The following is a 16840-nucleotide window of genomic DNA, read 5'->3' as shown; positions in this document are numbered from 1 at the left end:
CTTTCTTTCTTTCTTTCTTTCTTTCTTTCTTTCTTTCTCTCTTTCTCTTTCTCTTTCTCTTTCTCTTTCTCTTTCTCTTTCTCTTTCTCTTTCTCTTTCTTATTAACTAGTAGTTTCCCATGAGAAAAACTATGGGTTCTTCCCAGGAAGGGCAGGAAAGGTAGGAAAGAATGAAAGAGACTGTGTATCAGTGGGGTTTGGGTCAAATATTTTTGGCACTGCTTTGGAACGTACCCAAATGTGCCCAGCCTGGTTCTCCTCAAAGAAAAACAATTTCTTAACTATGGCAAAGTTTCCTAAGGGGTGATAACTTTACTCTATATTCTCTCTCTCTCTCTCTCTCTCTCTCTCTTTGTCTAGACTGGCACAGTTTGGCAGTGATCTCTCTCCCCTAGCCAATCTCCTTTCCTCTAGAGACAAACAGGCCCTGAGCCTTTGGTCTGGCTTTGGTGGTTATTAACAGCACTGTCCCTTTCCCATTCTTTCTTAAGCTTTCATGACAGTGTGTTCAGGGTATCACTCACCCTCAGAAAAGTAGGGATTCAACTCAGGAAACCCACAGGGCTAAAAGAGGTACATGGTCCCCTGGTCAGGGGACCTTTCAGCCTCTACTATGTGTTGTATCCTGAGAGTCTGGTTAGCTTGTGGTTCAGATTCAGGAGCTCTGGGGATTGGGTAGGAGAACAAGGTTCCAGAGTTTTAGGAAGTTTGCCATTGTGGTTGACTGTGAACCACCTTGGACAGCATGACCTATATGGTTCCCAGACATGTCTGTGGACAGGAACCGTTGGAGTATAACTCCAATGCTGGTGACTGAAAAATAGCTACCACTGTCTGTGTGGCATCCTGTGAAAGAACAACTATTTCGCCTCCAAAGCAGAAGCAACAGGATCTTTCCCCCATTGCTTACATTTGCTTCTGCTTGCAGAATATAGTGTGCCACCGTAAACCCCTTTAGATACCAGAGCACTATAACATCACAGATAAGGAAACTGAGGCCAAGAGGTTACTGGATTGGTCATTGTCATCTGGCATGTTGCCAGCAGAGCCGAGCCTGGAACTCCACTGGGCCTCTAGTGCAGCTGGTATGAGTCCCATGCATGAAGCTAGGATGGACAGCTGCCATGTCCACTGGCCTTGAGCTCCTACACTGCTCTGTTTCCCTCTTCCTCATATGGAATGTAGACACAGGATAGGAATGTGGCCATGGGGGACAGTGACAGTGCACATGGGCCAGCATGTTCTATTTTTATCTCTTTGGTTGCTTGATGTTTAGCAGCTGTAGAAGGTAAAGGTTACTTTTGTTCTTATCACATAGTGAGTGCAGACAGGATGCTGCCAACAGGAGACCTTGGCCTTCCCGCCACATGATGACCCCGGAGAGTGAGCAACTGCACAAAGAACAGCGGGGGTGGAGAGAACTGTAGACTCTGAGCTGCAGATTTTGGTTCTAGAACCAGATGTCTTTCAGTGTTGTCTTGAGTAATGTAATCCCCTTATATGAGTGAGGTCGCGTAGCTAATGCTGATTATTTTTGGAATTTCTCTATTGCCTTGGCGCAGGCAGACATTCAGTGACTAAGCCACAGTGCTGACGATGCTCATTGAGGAAAATGGCTGTACCTAACGGCAGAGGCTGTTGCTAAGATTTCAAGTGCCAGATGAAAAGGCTCTTACAACAGGGCTGGGATTTGGCAAACTTAGGTGATGGCAGTTGCCATGTCCCTGATTCTTAACATAGCTCTACTAGAAGGTACCCAGTCTGGGATGTTAAGAGGTCCATGTGACCCCAGAGGGATTGGAAAGGTCACGAGTGATGAGATCACCTTGAAACAAGATGGAAACACCTAGAACACTTCGTTGGGCCCAAGTCGTGGTGTGGATCTATAGGTCGGGGAGCTGGGGGACCACTTGCCTGGTAATTGAAGCTTCATAGTGACCATTGCCTCAGCTGGGTGTGTATTTTAACACCCAAGCCTGGAAGAGAGCAAGGCCCAGAGTTTGAGGTCCTAATTAGTTATTCTGGGACTTCTCTGTCTCGCCAGGTGCTGTATAAATATTACTTACATTGTGTTCTTTTCTTTCATCACAGAACAGCAAAAACGACTCAGTAGTCTTTCAGGTAGGTGAGCAATCTATTTATTTACCTGCTAACTTCCAATCCTGTCCAAGCTGGTATCCAGTCAACACAGCCTTCTGACTTTCCCTCTGTGTTGATTGATGGACCGCAGGGATAATGAAAACAGGAATAGCTTCTATGTCCTGGAGCAGACAGACCCATGAACCACAGTGTAAACATGCCTTGTGGAACTGTAGCATGTACCCAGGTGGTCAGACCATACTGTCTGTGCACAGACCAAAGGGGCTTTGTTGAGGCAGACTCGTGGAAGGCCGCTGAAGAGAACCCTGTTGCTCTGTCTCTCTCCATGGTTGAAATGAATCAGGGGTTGGGAAATGTGGAAAGTTCCTCTCCTTTTTCCCCACAAAGAACAAACTGCCAGTAGATGGATGACCTTGAGTAACAGGTCTAAGTGAGTGTCCCAAGACCCACACAGTGCTTGAAGCTGCCCCTTGAACTTGAACTGACGTCAGAATCTCCTGGAAAGCTTGTTGAGACTCATTTCAAGAGAGTCAGATTTAATGGATGAGGGTGGCGTTTTGGGTCCCTAGCAGCTGATGCTTCCTTCCTTGCTGACCACACCTTTAGGTAGAGAGTAATTGCCAAGGTCTGTGATGGTAGAGTGACCACAAATATAATCAGTTGTCAGGGCTCACTCCCAAGAAGATATGCAAGATGAGACAGCACTGGGCTGGGGAGGGCTGATATCCTGGGGAAACCCAGGGAAGGAAATATTCAGCCATTCCCTGCTGCTTCCAACCCCAGTTTTCATACTTTAATTCTTTTTTGTGAAGCAAGAAAGTGTTGTGAGACTCATAGGAGATTCTGCTAATGAGTGGCTGTGCCCTAAGCTCTGTGTTAAGGGCTAAGGGAGGCTCCATTGTCTTCGGATGCTTGCATTGACTATGGTCTATTACTGAGTTCTACCCTTGTGCCTGGTGCAGAGTCAGCCCCTGGGGCTGCAGAAGGGAGCTGTGCTGCCTATCAGTAGTTAGTGGTGTGGCATGATGGCTTGCTACTGTTGTGTGGTTGTGGGCTCCTTGGGAGATCATATGAAGGCAGTTGCTTCACTCTCCAGACAAAGCCAGTGTGTACACAGGGCACATGGAACAGAGGCTTGTGTGCTCCAGCATTAAGAACCCCTGATCCAGTGAGTAACCGAAGACACCAGTTTTTAAGCAGCTGCTACATGGTTTCTGCATGACTTTAGCATACCACTGCCCTTGTGATTTGGGCAGAGCCTGGATAGGGAGGACATGGGGTTCTCACACCCTCTCAATTTATCAGGACTTGGCAACAGGACCAGGAAAGGCTATGGTTAAGCTCAGGGTGCCCTTCACAGCCTTTCCATGAACCATTAGGCTCTAGCTCACTTCAGTCCATTGGCCAGCCCAGGTGGCCTTGGGTAAGGGGAACACACACACACACACACACACACACACACACACACACACACACACACACGGGGGGGGGTGGGAGTAGAGGAAGGTGAAGGAGACATTTTCTCTCGCCTTTGATAGCTTGAAAAGATTGGAAAAATTGATAAAATTGATGTTAGGCGATCCAGAGTTTAGTTTTTGTCTCCCCTTATAGGACTGTTTGTCCCTAGATAAGTGACTTCATTTCCCTTACCATAGTTTCCTCATGCGGGAAACGGGGTGCTAACTCTTGGTCCTGTGGGGTGCCAGTTCTTGACCCTGCCTGCAGGTGCTGTTTTGTATTGCTGAAGTGAGGGGGTTGCCCACACTGGGAAGAGCCTGCTCATGGACAGGCTTCTCCACTGCGCAGGCAGGCTTAGTGTATAACATCCTTGCACTCCTTGAGTTTGAGATCACAGAGTCCAGGAGCTTCCCAGAGTGGCACTCTCTAGCCTCTGCTTTAGGGCAAGTGAGTATACATCCCTCACCTATAGGTATGAGACTGGATGACTGCCAGCCTCCTTCCCTTCAGCACAGTCATAGAACACTTTTGTAGGGCTTAGCACTCAATGAGAGTGTTAGGCTTTCCACTGCCTAACACCTGGCGGAACCTGGCCGAACAGCTTAAGGTAGGAAAGTTGTTTGCTTGTGGTTTTAGGGGATTTAGTCTGTCACGGCAGGGAGGGCCTGGTGGAGTTGTTCATACCCTGTTGAACAGGAAGCAGCAAGAAGGAACAGGAAGGGGCCAGGACAAAATAATGGCCCAGTAATATGTTTCCCTCAGCAGGCTTCAGCTTCCATGACCTTTCAGTGGTAAATCTTGAGTTCATGGATGGATTAAACCATTGACTGATAGGGCAGAGTCTTCATAATTTAATCATCTCTGACCATCCCCTCATTGACATATCTAGGGATAATGTTTTACTAACAACCGAGGTATTTCTTAGTCTGTCAAGTAGACAGTATAAACAAACCATCCTGGAGCCTTTGTATTTTTGGCCTTGTGTCAGTCCCCTTGATAAAATAGTGTAGGGACTGACAAAGGATGTAGAGAGACCACTGTCCTTCCCCCTTGGAAATGTAGTCATTGCTTTAGACTGTCACAAAGCTTTGGATATAGAGGAAATCTGCCCCACCTCCTCCTGAGAGAGACCCCCTTTTGAGGTTGCCATTATCATTTGTTTAGTGATTCAAGGCTTAAAAAAAGATTTATTTATTTTTACTTTACATGCCTGAGTGTTTGCATGCCTGGATGTATGAGTGCTGTGTGTGTGTGATGCCCATGGAGGCTAAAATACATCAATGAGTTTATTAGAACTGGAGTTAAGGGTGGTTGTGAGCCACCATGTGGGTGCTGGGTTCTCTAAGCAGCAAGAACTCTTAGCCACTGAGCCATCTGTCTATCCCCCAACTTAAGACCTTTTGATACACACTAGAAAGAAAAACCCCAGACCATGACATAAAGGATCAGAAGATGTAATGAATGGAATAGTCCAGTGTCACTTTAGGTTTTTATCCAATCAAGTAACATTTCTTTTTTGGGGTCTGAGCCCTGTATGTACCAGAATCTTATGATGTTAAGCTTCTAAAGTTTTTTTAAAAAAGGGGGTGGATGGGGCTGATTTTTATAGACCAAAGTAACTGGGGGAGAAAAAACAAAACAAAACAACTATGGACTAAGTGTTGCAATTGTTGGAACTACTTGCTCTAATATATATTTTTTAAATGAATTACTTGCCCAGAAACATTGGACACATTTATGGTCATCATCTCATGATGTCTACATACCAAGCAAAGTGGTGTTTAGAATTAGCTCACTGGGTCCCTTTTTGGTGTCACTTGAGGAAGGCCTTCCAGCTAGGAAGAGAATATTCAGATGCCCAAGAGTAGACTGGTAGCTCAGAACCCTCTTGCATTCTGAGTTTTCTGAAAGATCTTTGGGCTCATGTTGGAATTTCCTCAGAAATCCTGGGGAGGCAGCCTAACCCCCCCTCGTTGGGGGTTTGTGGTGATGATAGGGATTGGATTTTCTGAAGCCCTCTCTAGGTTCACAGGGACATTTAGAAACCACCCACCCTCATAAATAGAGCAAAGCTTTGAGAAGCTTGTTTGAAATCAGGGCAGAGTGACCTTGTTGAATAGACTGAATGTTATAAAACCTGAGCATGCAGCCTTCACTGTTCCTCATCCCCTCAGCCACTCCTTCACACCTCTGACTGTGTCACAGCTTTGCATGGAACCCCAGATTCCTGCCAAAGTACGTTGCCTAGCCAGCACTTTGTACTTCTTCTCAGTCAGGGAGTAATTATTCATTGCTGAAAGGTTGGGGGAGAGGCATGTTTCATTCTTCACTGGTAAGACTTCAGGCTCCCTTGGCTTAAGCCCTTTTGCCCTCCTCTGACCCTCAGTTACCATCTGACACACTCCTTCCTCTGGGTTCACCTCTACTCCTTTTTCACACATATATCTCTTTCTCTGCAATCTGATGCTTGTCCCTGTTGCCCTCCTACTGCTCAGACTGTTTTTATCCCTTTCCTGTTGCTCAGGTGACTCCCCCATAGGCTGGGGATTCTCTGCTTCTCTGCTTGTTTCTTTGGCATCCTGCAGTGTGCGGCTTCAGCCCTTGGCTCTGCTCTCACTTCCTTCTTCTGTCGAGATGTGCCATCACTCTGGTGCTGGTGGCTGCAAAGCTGCTTCCTGCCAAGGCATCTCAGCTGGGCCTTGCAGCATCTCCTTCTTGTCTTATCGAAGACTTAACGGAATGCCAGGCACATAATTAAGTCAGAGTAGTGCAAGGTGGCACATAGTTGATGCTGCTGCTCCTTATGCCAGGAACATCCTCCACTTTCTTTTCATCTGGTTGGCTCCTCTCAGACAAGTTGGCACTGGACCTAAATTCTGCAGCTAAGGCTGGGTGCTGACTTCTCTGCTGGCCCTCGCTACTCTGGCCCACTAGAGTTAGAAGCCCCCTGAAGCCTAAGGATCTGAGAGATTCACCTGCAGAACAGTAGCATAGCACCTGGCAGGGCTTAGGGAATGGATGGTTTGGTGTAGAAAAACAGACAGCATCTACAAAATCTATGTGATCTGTACACCACATCTGGTATGTCTGTTTACTCTCCAAGCACCCAGCAATATTTAGCTTTCTGAGCACTTTGGCTTACATTTCTGTGAGCTTGCTGATGTGAATGTCATTCCCATATTTTTGAATGAGAAAATTAAGGCATGGGAAAGTTAAGTAAGGAGAGTTCAAAGCTTCCCAAGATGAAAAAGGAACTTTCCAGTAATGCTTTACCACCTCTTTAAGGTTTTACCTGCTTCCTTTCCTTTCCAGCTGTCTACAGAAAAATGTTCAGACCCCTGCACACTGCTCTTAAAGAGCCAGATAACAAGTATTTGATGCTCTGCAACTCAAGTGGTCACAGCTTACTCAGCTCAGCCATGGTAACCGAAAAGCATCCATAAATAATGCGTGGACAAACCATGATGGCTGTGTTCCAGTAAAATTTTACTTATAAAAGCAGGTGTCCTCCAAGGGGCTGGACTCTGCTGACCCTTGCTCTACGTAGGGTTAGTTCCAATACGAAGTTAGCAAACGCCCCTTTCTCCTAGCTGGATTGCTGGAGAGGTTTTTGCTTTGGAGTTTCAGCTTGTGATTGCTTTTCATTTCCAGATCCTGCCTCAGAGAGAAGAGTTGGTGAGCAGGACTCAGTGCCAACCCCAGCAGAACTCACTTCGCCCAGCAGGGCTGCTGAAAGGAGAGCAAAGGATGACGGCAGGCGGGTGGTGAAGAGCGCACAGGACCTGAGCAATGTGTCTATGGATGAAGTGGGCATTCCACTCCGGGTATGAAGGTGGACCTTTGTGTCCTCTCTGGGCTTCCGCTTAAACGAGTGTTGGCAAGCGTGTGGCCTTGGGTGTGGTGTGGTATGTGTGTGTGTTCCCTCTTGGAGTCACAGTGGCTTAGAGGGGAGGCTTTTCTCTCTGACACCAGCACAAACCACACCCTGATGAGTGTATCCAGACTTCTCCAAAGTAGGTGTAGGGTATTAATCAGTCTCAAGAAAAAAGGCACATTTGGGTGGAGCAGAGTTGAGGAACTTTTCTGTAGCAGAACAGTTGATGGGCTTGGGCTATACATGCTCCACGGGCAAGGCTGTCCCTGAGCCCTGGAGTCCACTCAGCATTTCTTGCTCCCAGAGTTAGGGACATTGACAGGAAAAGGGAGGCTGTGATTGGAGGTCAGGAAGAAGATCCTTGCACGAGAGTTACCTCATCATCCAAAGAAACCAGGACAAGGCAGTCAGGCAAAGGAAGCCCTCCAAGGCCTTCAGGACCAACAGGCCTCTTCCTGAGTGCAGGTCTGCCAGTGCTCCCGAAGACCCTAAGGAGCTCAGGGAAACCTACTTTCTGCAGCTTCCCACTCCTCTCTGTGTGTCCTCCAGGCCACTAGCTGCAGTATGTGTCTTTGGTTTCCATTGGGAAAGCGGACAATTTTTAACGTTCTTTTAGAGGGTAGATAGAAACAGGAGTAGGATAAGCCTCTGAAGAACTCAGCTTCAGTCCTTTGTAATAATAGAGAACTGTTACCAAGAGTGATTGCAGCTACCCATGCTGGACATGACCTCCATTGCCACTTGAGCAATGAAAGCAATTATCATTTTCATGGGTTGCTGCATCGGGTAGCTTGAAATATGAAAATGTGCTGTTATGAACACTCAGCACAGGCTGCTTATGAAGGAAGGAGAGGCTTATTTGGGCTCATGGTTATGGAGATTTGAGTCCAAAATTGAAGCACCTGCTCTTCAGGGGCCTCTGGCAAGGGTGGCACATCCTGGCAATAGTGTCCATCAAGGCAAGTGCTCACACAGTATGCTGGGGAGCAGAGAGAATGGGTGGGTGGCACCCCAAGTTTCAGTGGATAAGTCATTCCCAGTGATCTAAGGACCTCCCACTAGCTCCCACCTCCTGTGGGTCCACAGCGCCTCTCAGGGCTGCCCCCTGGGAGACCAGCCGTTAACTACGGAGAACATGTGTTCAAACAGCATTGGAAAGGTACTGGCTATGAGCGGGTCACGTCACTCTGCCAAGATCTCAGTGTGTGGGTGATAGAGTGTCTCCAACTGTTGTGTTAGTTGGACCTTCTACTTTTTGATACCTTGGATAATGCACTTTGGCTTTTTCCATTTAATTTCCTCATCTGTTAAATGGGAGTGATGCCATCTTACCTTGCCTCATTGATTTTTTATCTTTGAAAAGAGTCCTAGCTCCAGGTGAACAAGCCAGGTGAGCAAGAAAGCTCTGGAATTGGGTGCCATACAGGTTCCAGTTAAATGCATGTGTTCTAAACTTGGCTTTGTGCAAGGTGACTTATATACCTTTGTACAGAATAATCCAGTAGGGAGGGGTAGGGATAGTTTGTGGTAAGTAAGGATTTATTGCCTTGTGATTCTGGGAGGGCTTTTCTTCAGTTTCCTGAAACTTATGTGTGGAGAGAGATTGTCTCTAAGAATGAAATTTTAAGAAAGAATGGACACAGAGCTAGAGAGAGAGATGGCTCAGTGATTAAGAGCACTTTCTGCCCTTGCAGAGAACTCAACACAGACATGGCTGGTTCTGGTGGCATCTGCTGACCTCCACTGACAGTGCATGCACATGGCGCACATAAACAAACGCAGACCAGCCATTCCTACACATAAATTAAAAATAAGTACACCTTTTTAAAAGGAAGCATAGGCATATTTCAAACTTGCCTTCGTCTGTTACATCCTTAGGCCAAATCTCGTATTTCAGAAATCATATTGGAATCTCTTATTATGACTCTGCTTTCTCAAAAGTTTTGTCTTTAAAAAGATCTTAATACTGTGGCTAGGGATGTGTGTGGTAGAGAATTTGCCTATCCTGTGCAAGGCCCAGGGATCTATTCTAGTATCTCCTTGTTGATTTTGATTTTGTGATGGTAGGCATTCTGAAATGTGCTCCATTTTTCATTGTTCTAACCCTTTGCTTGTGTGTTTTGTTTTGTTTTGTTTTGTTTTGTTTTGTTTTGTTTTGTTTTGTTTTTCTCTCCAGAATACCGAGAGATCGAAAGACTGGTACAAAACCATGTTTAAACAGATCCACAAGCTGAACAGAGGTACCAGTTTTCATTTGTAGAAGCCGTGTGATGCTGTGGGGATTTTTTGACTTGGTTGGGGGCCTGTGCTCTGTTCATTTGGACGGCAGGAGCTGGGCTCCAACAGTTGGATGACATTAGGTACCGGCCTGCCTGGTTCTAGCCATGTGCTTTCAGAGCTCAGGTAGGAGGGTTGCACCTGTGCCTCAGCTTTGAAACTTGAGGTCAGCTTGCTCTCCTCCCTCCCAGCGCCTATGCAGTGCAGGAGGCTGAGCCTTGCACCCCACCTGTGCTTCCACACCTCTCTGCCTGAGGGACAGACAGCTCCATCTCCCACCCGCTTCCAGCTTTAGGTATCCCTTGTGTCAGCCCATGACTGCCTTGTGAGAAGATCAAGTTGAGCAAAGCCCTGAACTGGGAGTTAAGAGAACTATTCTCCCCTGGAGAACAGCCTCTGTACACTTGTGTGCCCTTAGGTGGATCTTCCTGTGTCTGTCCTGCTTCCAGTCCTCTGAAGGATGTTGTGGGTGTCCAAATGGGAACACACTTGGCCTTGTGAAGAGCAGTGCACTGTGCATCTCTGAGGCTAGCCTAGTGTGCAAAGTAAGCTTCCCCAGCTGGGAACCAGAGCTTGGCCGGTAGAGAATCAGTCACGAGCTGACACACCAGAGCTGCTCCAGTTGAAAGAGGTGCTTATAGATCAAGGGCCCCCCTGGGTTTTCAGGGAGCGAGCCAGCATGATGGCAGAACCCCAGGCTAGCGCTTTGGCAGGTCACAGTCCTACCAGCTTAGCTCCCATTGCTGCCTGTGCTGCCAGTCAATTGACAGGCAGGGATGTCGCTGCACGAGGGGAAGGGTGCTGCTCTTCCTGAGAGCAGAGCATCCTGTCTTTCTTTGTGCCCAAATCCAGTCTGGCTGCCTGCCATGAAATACACCAAAGAAATAGCATTCTGGTCAGTGTTCCCACCTGAGTCACAATCTCCAGTCTCTCTGCTTAGCTGTGTATGCTAGACAACATCACTGTTAATTAGCTTCTGCTGGGCTCGGAATGATCCACTCTGTGTTTAGCATCTCTGAGTCAGGAGTAATTTGCTAAGGTCGAGTGGATAAGCTCCATCATTGTGGTGCTAAAGGCCTGGGTCTCCTTAGTAAGGTCACTGCCCATTTCTTCTAGCCATCTGTCTCCCCCCACCTTCAGACCTGGCTTTGGAAGGCTAAATGCAGGGATGAATGCATGCATATGCACAGAGCATGTCATTCTGCTCCAAGGCACCAGTGGTCTTCTTGTGTTCTAGTTATTAACTCAACTAAATCACAGATTCTGAATAAAAACTGCCTGCTCTAGTAGGGCAGAGGCACCCGAAAAACCTAAGACTCACTTGTTTGCCTTGATTCTAATATGCACAAAACAGCCTTTTATTTGAAGGGGAAAAATCACTTTAGGATAGTGTTCTCATTTACTGTATTTCATATCTCTGACCTAAAAAAAAAACAACTGTGAAATTTGAAACTGTGTGTTAAGTGCTTGTTGTCCACTGGAGCCAGCTTCTTGAGGTGTCTTAATTCAGGCAAAAGGACTGGATTTTAAATTCTTTCATATCATTAGTGAACCCTATTGTGTCCCAGAATTCAAAGGAGCATAAATTGTGTATGGATTCCTACTCGTTCATTTTCTCCATTTGTATCTTCCTCTGTTCTCTCTTTCTCTCTCAAATCTGTTCCTTTGCCTAGACACTCCTGAAGAAAACCCTTATTTCCCTACGTACAAATTCCCTGAACTTCCTGAAATCCTGCAAAATTCTGAAGGTACCATAAGTTTAGACAGTGCATCTGTTGTCATAGCCTTAAATTAGTTCTTAGAGTTCTATTATAGGCGTACTATTTGGCTTTTAGATTTTCTTTTTTAATAGTCATTTTCAGCCAGTGAGCATTTTTCTTTTACTCATTTGCATGGTGTGCTATATTAAAATAATCTAAGCTCTTTCTAATTCACTAATCTAAGTGTGATGCCTGTGTGCTTTAATAACACTAAAATGGATAATCATCGGCAAGTGTCATCCGGGGGTTAATGGTTTCCTCCACTTCATGGTGGACAGCTTCAAACCCACTGCTTTTCTCTGCTGCAGAGGACAACCCTTACACTCCTACCTACCAGTTTCCTGCATCTACTCCTAGTCCTAAGTCTGAAGGTAATTACAGGGAAATCGTGTGCCTGGCTCTGAACTGGTGCTCTTACTTCCGTCTCACCTTGGAGTTTTCGCCAGCAGCGAAGGAAAGTGTCCTCATCCTTTGCATCTCTTTAACCTTTTGTTCTGTGAAATTGTCCCAGTCCCTGCTGGCTGACTCTCCACGGGGCATTGTAATCCCTGCCCCTGCAGGGTTTACATGGCTTAAGGGGTAGTCTTTACATATTACTTATGCTCTGGAGATGGGGCTCTGGGAGAAGCTGCTTGTTGATACTGCCCACGGCCTGGGATCTCAGGTGTCCCCTAGTGGACTGGTGGCTGAGGAGGGACACCTGCCAGCTTTCAACAATAGAAGCTTACAGGTTCCCTACCTAATGGTCACTGGGCCCCTCAGGTCATGGGTCTTCAGGGTGTCTCATTTTGATTGGGAATTTCTGAAGGAGTCTTGGTGAGATACAATAACCCTTGAAAGGAAAATTTGGACCAAGCTAGGAAAGGAAGAGCTAGATGGGAATGTGACCTTATATGGAGAAGAGCTATGCCTGTATCCTGGATACAGGATCTTTTTGGGGGAGGCCAGTGCAGGTGTCTAGGAAGATTATAAAAAGTGAGGGAAAGCATCTTGGAGAAATCCTAACACTACCATGGTATTGGAAGATGGCCCAAAGTTCGTCATAGGGCCCGTGGCTTACTTCATTTGCTTAGCTGTGATCTCAAGGCAGGGTTTTGTGGCCAGATAGCAAGCTCTTATGTCATTGGTCACTACACTTTGCAGCTCTTCTGGTACTAGGCTCTGTTTTCCGTTATGGGTGAAGTCTGGCATAGGAGGAAGTAGAGCTGTTTTGCCTCGAGACATAAACAGTAAGGGCTGGCAAGACAGCTTGTCGCCCATATTTAGAAGTGGATATGTGTATATATGTCTGTGTATATACACATTGTTTTCAGAGACTGGAAGAGGAAAAAATGGCCTTAAAGAATAAAAACCAAAAAAAAAATTAAGTTGAACATAAATAATTCATAATAATGAAGGTAATTATACTTTAACACAAGTTTTGAAGAAGTTGTTTTCCCTAGAGATCTTTTAAAAATAGGGTGGATTCTATCTCACGCCCCCATCCTGCCTAGATGACATGTCTAGCATGATGTATTCAATTAGAGAAAGTCTTTTTACAAATGTGAAAAACACGTGGGAGCATCTTTAAAAATTGCTGGCCTTAATTTTTTTTTTTTTTTTTTTTTTAATGTTCAAGAGGTTTTCTGGCTTTCTGAATCCACGGTTTTGATGGCATCTGAGCACCAGCGGCCAGTCTGTGAGCTCCAACAGCCCTCCTTAGCTCTGTCCATGGTGCCAGTCCTCATAGGTAGCTCTGGGCGCTCAGCCAAGGGTACTAATATGCATTGAGAAAGATAGTAAAGGTGTGTGCCTGTAATCCCAGCACTCAGGAGGCTGAGGCAGGAGGATTACTGTGAATTTAATGCTGAAATGGGGTACATGGTAAGTTTTAGACTAGCCAGGGCCACATAGTGGGATCCTTCAAAAGGAAGGGAGGGAAAGAGAGAGGAAGGGAGAATGAGTTCAGCTGAGAGAAAACTTGGAAATTGGAGCTCTAGGTCTCGTGGGGGAGTCCTGTTGGTGCTGCTGTTGTTTTGTTGTCTTGTAACTCAGAATGTGGGAATAGGATTGCTGTAAGAAGCCTATCAAAGCCTACCTAAGGGCTGGAGCATTTGTCTAAATTGTAGTTGTTTTTTTCTTAAAAGATGACACTTGTAAGCATCTCAAAGCTGCTTGTTCTGAACAGCAGGGACCCTGTGAGCACATGTTTATACTGGCTTAGAAACCTTCCATTTCCCTGAGTGAACAAGTAAACTTCTGGCCAGATGCTGGAAGATAAACAGGATGACCATGTCTTAGTGAGGTTTAAATGTACTTTAAGAAAACAAACCCCTGTAGGTTACAACAAGGAGCAGTCTGGCCATTTTATAATCCTTAAGACAGCTCAATGCTATCCGACACCTCCTGAAAGGCAGCCTTTCTGCTTCTCCTAAATTCTGCTTTAAGAGACAGTAGTCCTGTGACTACTGCGGAGGGGTGACTTTCCCCTTACTAAGCTTCCAGAACTACTTGGACACTTCCTCTGTTATCTCCCTTCACATGCATGTCAAACATTTACTGATAATAAAACATGAAGAAATTTATTCTGAAATAATTCTTCTGTATACATACACTTTTACCATTTATTAAAGTTTAAAACCTATCTGGATACCAATGAGAAAAGTGCTTCATTCATTTATTCATTCATTGTGAGGCAGGGTCTCACTATGTAGCCCTGGCAGGTTTGGTACTCATTATGTAGATTGGGTTGGCCCCAAACTCACAGAGCTCTGCCTGCTTCTACCTCTCAAGTGCTGGGATTAAAGGAGTTCACCACTACGCCTGGAACTAATTTATTTTGTCACAAAACATTAAATCTTAGCTGAGTATTTGATACTAAAGAGCATAAGGCATCTTCAGTGTTTTCCAGAGATGATCAATAGAGTAACCAGTGCTGAGAATGAAAGTCCACATAAATAAGTCCAAAACAGCAGAAGCATGGTTGGAGCCATTTCAGAAATTGGAGGAAATTCTGTCATAAACTGAAGCCATTTAATATTTTTTTAAATGAAACTTATGTCAGCAATTCAGGTTTTCAAATAAAATGTTCTAACATGATACAGCTCCAAGACAGAAGAATTTGGCACTTAGATGCTGAAGAATGATGATAGGGAACTATTTAAAGTGTGATTTAACCATGTGAGTCTATAGAGCAGAAAGCTTCCTCTGTGCAGTTGAGACACTGCGGTTCCGTCTGAGCTGGGGTGTTTCAGCCATTGTCGGGGTTGTGTGGTGTGAGGGCATGCTCGGTGCACAGCGTACATATATGAATGCACATATTCAGAACCAAGGCTGCAGTGACGCTGCCTGATGCACGGGGGAGTGGCAGGCCTCGATTTGTTACCTTTGATTCTGAATTAGTTTTCAGTCGTGCCGTCTTTTAAAACTTTACAGATTCCAACTTTTTCACAAACTCCACACTCAGTTAAGTGGTCCAAGCCTCAGTTTTTAGAAGGTGTGGCTGTACAGTCTGAGGCTCTGTGCTGAGCACATCGCCACTGTTAACCTCATCTTCATCCCCCTAGCAGCCCTCCAGATGAGCCTGCAGAAGCTTGGGGAGGTTAATGTGTACACGCAAAGTCACATGGGAAGTGGGAGAGTCAGGATTCAAGCCAAGGTCTGAACACAAGCTTTTGCTCTGAGCCTTCTCCTCCTGATAGACCCTGTGCATGTGGATGCCCCCTCCTTGCCAGGATAACTCATGGCAGCTTCTCCTAAGTCAGTCCTGTCTTGGGCTGCTGAGCCAGTGTCTCTTAGGATCTGTCTGGGAACATGTAGTTAGGAAAAGCTCCCCATGAGAAGGGACCATGACAGACCCACTGGAAGAGCAAGATATCTCCAGGACCCAATGCAATCTGGAAGTTTGGATATTGGACTGGAGAAAGGAATGCAGATTCAAAGCTCTGGCCTTGTAAGGAGAACTGACTTGGTACATTCGCTGTCAAGAAAACAAGATACTTTTACACAGTGCCCCAGAATCTACATCGAAGCCATAGCTGATAGGCTATTTCATGATCCATGGCTCATGAAGACTTTGTGAACCACACTGGGGTGAAGGGCTCTGGCCAGAAGTGAAGTCAGAAAACAGCTTTCCTGCTGGTTCATGACCTGTACTGGTACCACTTCCTGTTGGAGGTTAAGACCACCGGGCTTAGTTGCTGTGACTCATGGTGCCACTTCTAAGCATCTCTGTCACAGAGGTCTGTCTTGAGTTTTTCCTTATTCCTGCTCCAGCTTGCCCTAAGGCAAGGCTTGCAGAAGGCGGGTTTTCTCAGGCACAGATATAGTTGAGTGAAAATAGCTCTCGTAGCTGTGCAGGATTTCTAAGAATAGCCTTATTTTGCTCGAGTTCGAGTAAGTTCTTCTGTTGTGAAGATGCCTTGCTGACTTGTGCCTCCTTCCCCAAACTTTTGTTGGTCCTGCCCAGGGGCGGGGTCTAGTGGCTTGCAGCATTCACCTCTGTTCTCCTTATGTGAGCTGCCCAGAAGGTCTCCGCCCAGCATGTGCAAAAGTCTTTGGTCTGCAAGATAGTTGAGAACAGAAGCATTGATCCCCTTCCTACCTCGGGACCCTGAAGGCCGAAGGAAGACGGGGATGGTGAGCCTTGTCCAGCACATGGGTTCCTCTAGACTTTGGGTTCCTCTAGTCCATGGATCCTTGTAGGTTGTCTTCCTTGGTTTCTCTCCCACTTTGCCGAATTCTCTCTTAGGAGTATGTCTTCTGCAGCTATTTTCCACCCTCTTGTTGCCTTTGTTTTCTATCCTTTAATATTTGATAGTCTTTAACCAAAACATACATAACCTATGACTTTTTGAAAGCCCTCTAGACTTGGCTTCCTTATTCTTCCTGGTCCCCTTTTGCCTGCTTTTTCTTCACCACCCAGACTCTCCCTGTCTCTTTTTTTCTTGGCTGTTTTTTGTGAGGGTGTTTGTGACTTCCATCTTCTATCCTTGCTCTTGCTAAACACATGAGTAAAGTCTAAGAAGGAATTATGTTGAGTGAATAAGATCATGTGAAAATGAGCCGTGATTATCACAAAGATAATTTTAAGTTTAGAGACCTAAAAAGCACTAACTGGAAATTTAATGACACACGGTCTGTGGTTCTGTGAATGATGCTTGAGCATCCCATACTCTAGGTAGCATTTGAAACAGTTTTGGTCAGCACTCTCTCAGGTCAACTTTCAGAAGTGTATAAATTCTAAACAGCAACAGCAAAATCAGCCTGGAGGAAATTTTTTTAGAAATTCATTTAACATCCTTTTTGTGTTTGAGAAGGCAATTATGAAGCTCCTGGAAGTTCTGCTGCTAGCTATTGTGCTACTAAGGCCAGATTGCCAAAGCTGGGAGAG

The 16840-nt window shown here is 45.7% G+C and overlaps 1 protein-coding gene across 7 annotated transcripts in view; it reads left to right on the top strand.

The window, feature by feature from the left end:
• Positions 1 to 16840, top strand: part of Sorbs1 (sorbin and SH3 domain containing 1) — a 226781-nt gene that overhangs the window by 142717 nt on the left and 67224 nt on the right. For 5 of the 7 annotated variants that reach the window (XM_055630148.1, XM_055630151.1, XM_055630152.1 and 2 more), the window contains 3 exons: positions 2092 to 2121; positions 7210 to 7382; positions 9609 to 9672. In XM_055630148.1, coding sequence (XP_055486123.1) covers positions 2092 to 2121; positions 7210 to 7382; positions 9609 to 9672 — 267 coding nt within the window. Of the gene's footprint in view, positions 1 to 2091; positions 2122 to 7209; positions 7383 to 9608; positions 9673 to 11382; positions 11458 to 11777; positions 11841 to 16840 lie in introns of all 7 variants that reach the window. The other 2 variants (XM_055630147.1, XM_055630154.1) reach the window with 1 other exon arrangement.

This window comes from Psammomys obesus, unplaced genomic scaffold (genome assembly GCF_907164565.1).
Source record: "Psammomys obesus unplaced genomic scaffold, mPsaObe1.curated_primary_1811, whole genome shotgun sequence".
NCBI classification, from domain to species: Eukaryota; Metazoa; Chordata; class Mammalia; order Rodentia; family Muridae; genus Psammomys; species Psammomys obesus.
This window is presented reverse-complemented; position numbering and strand designations above follow the sequence as displayed.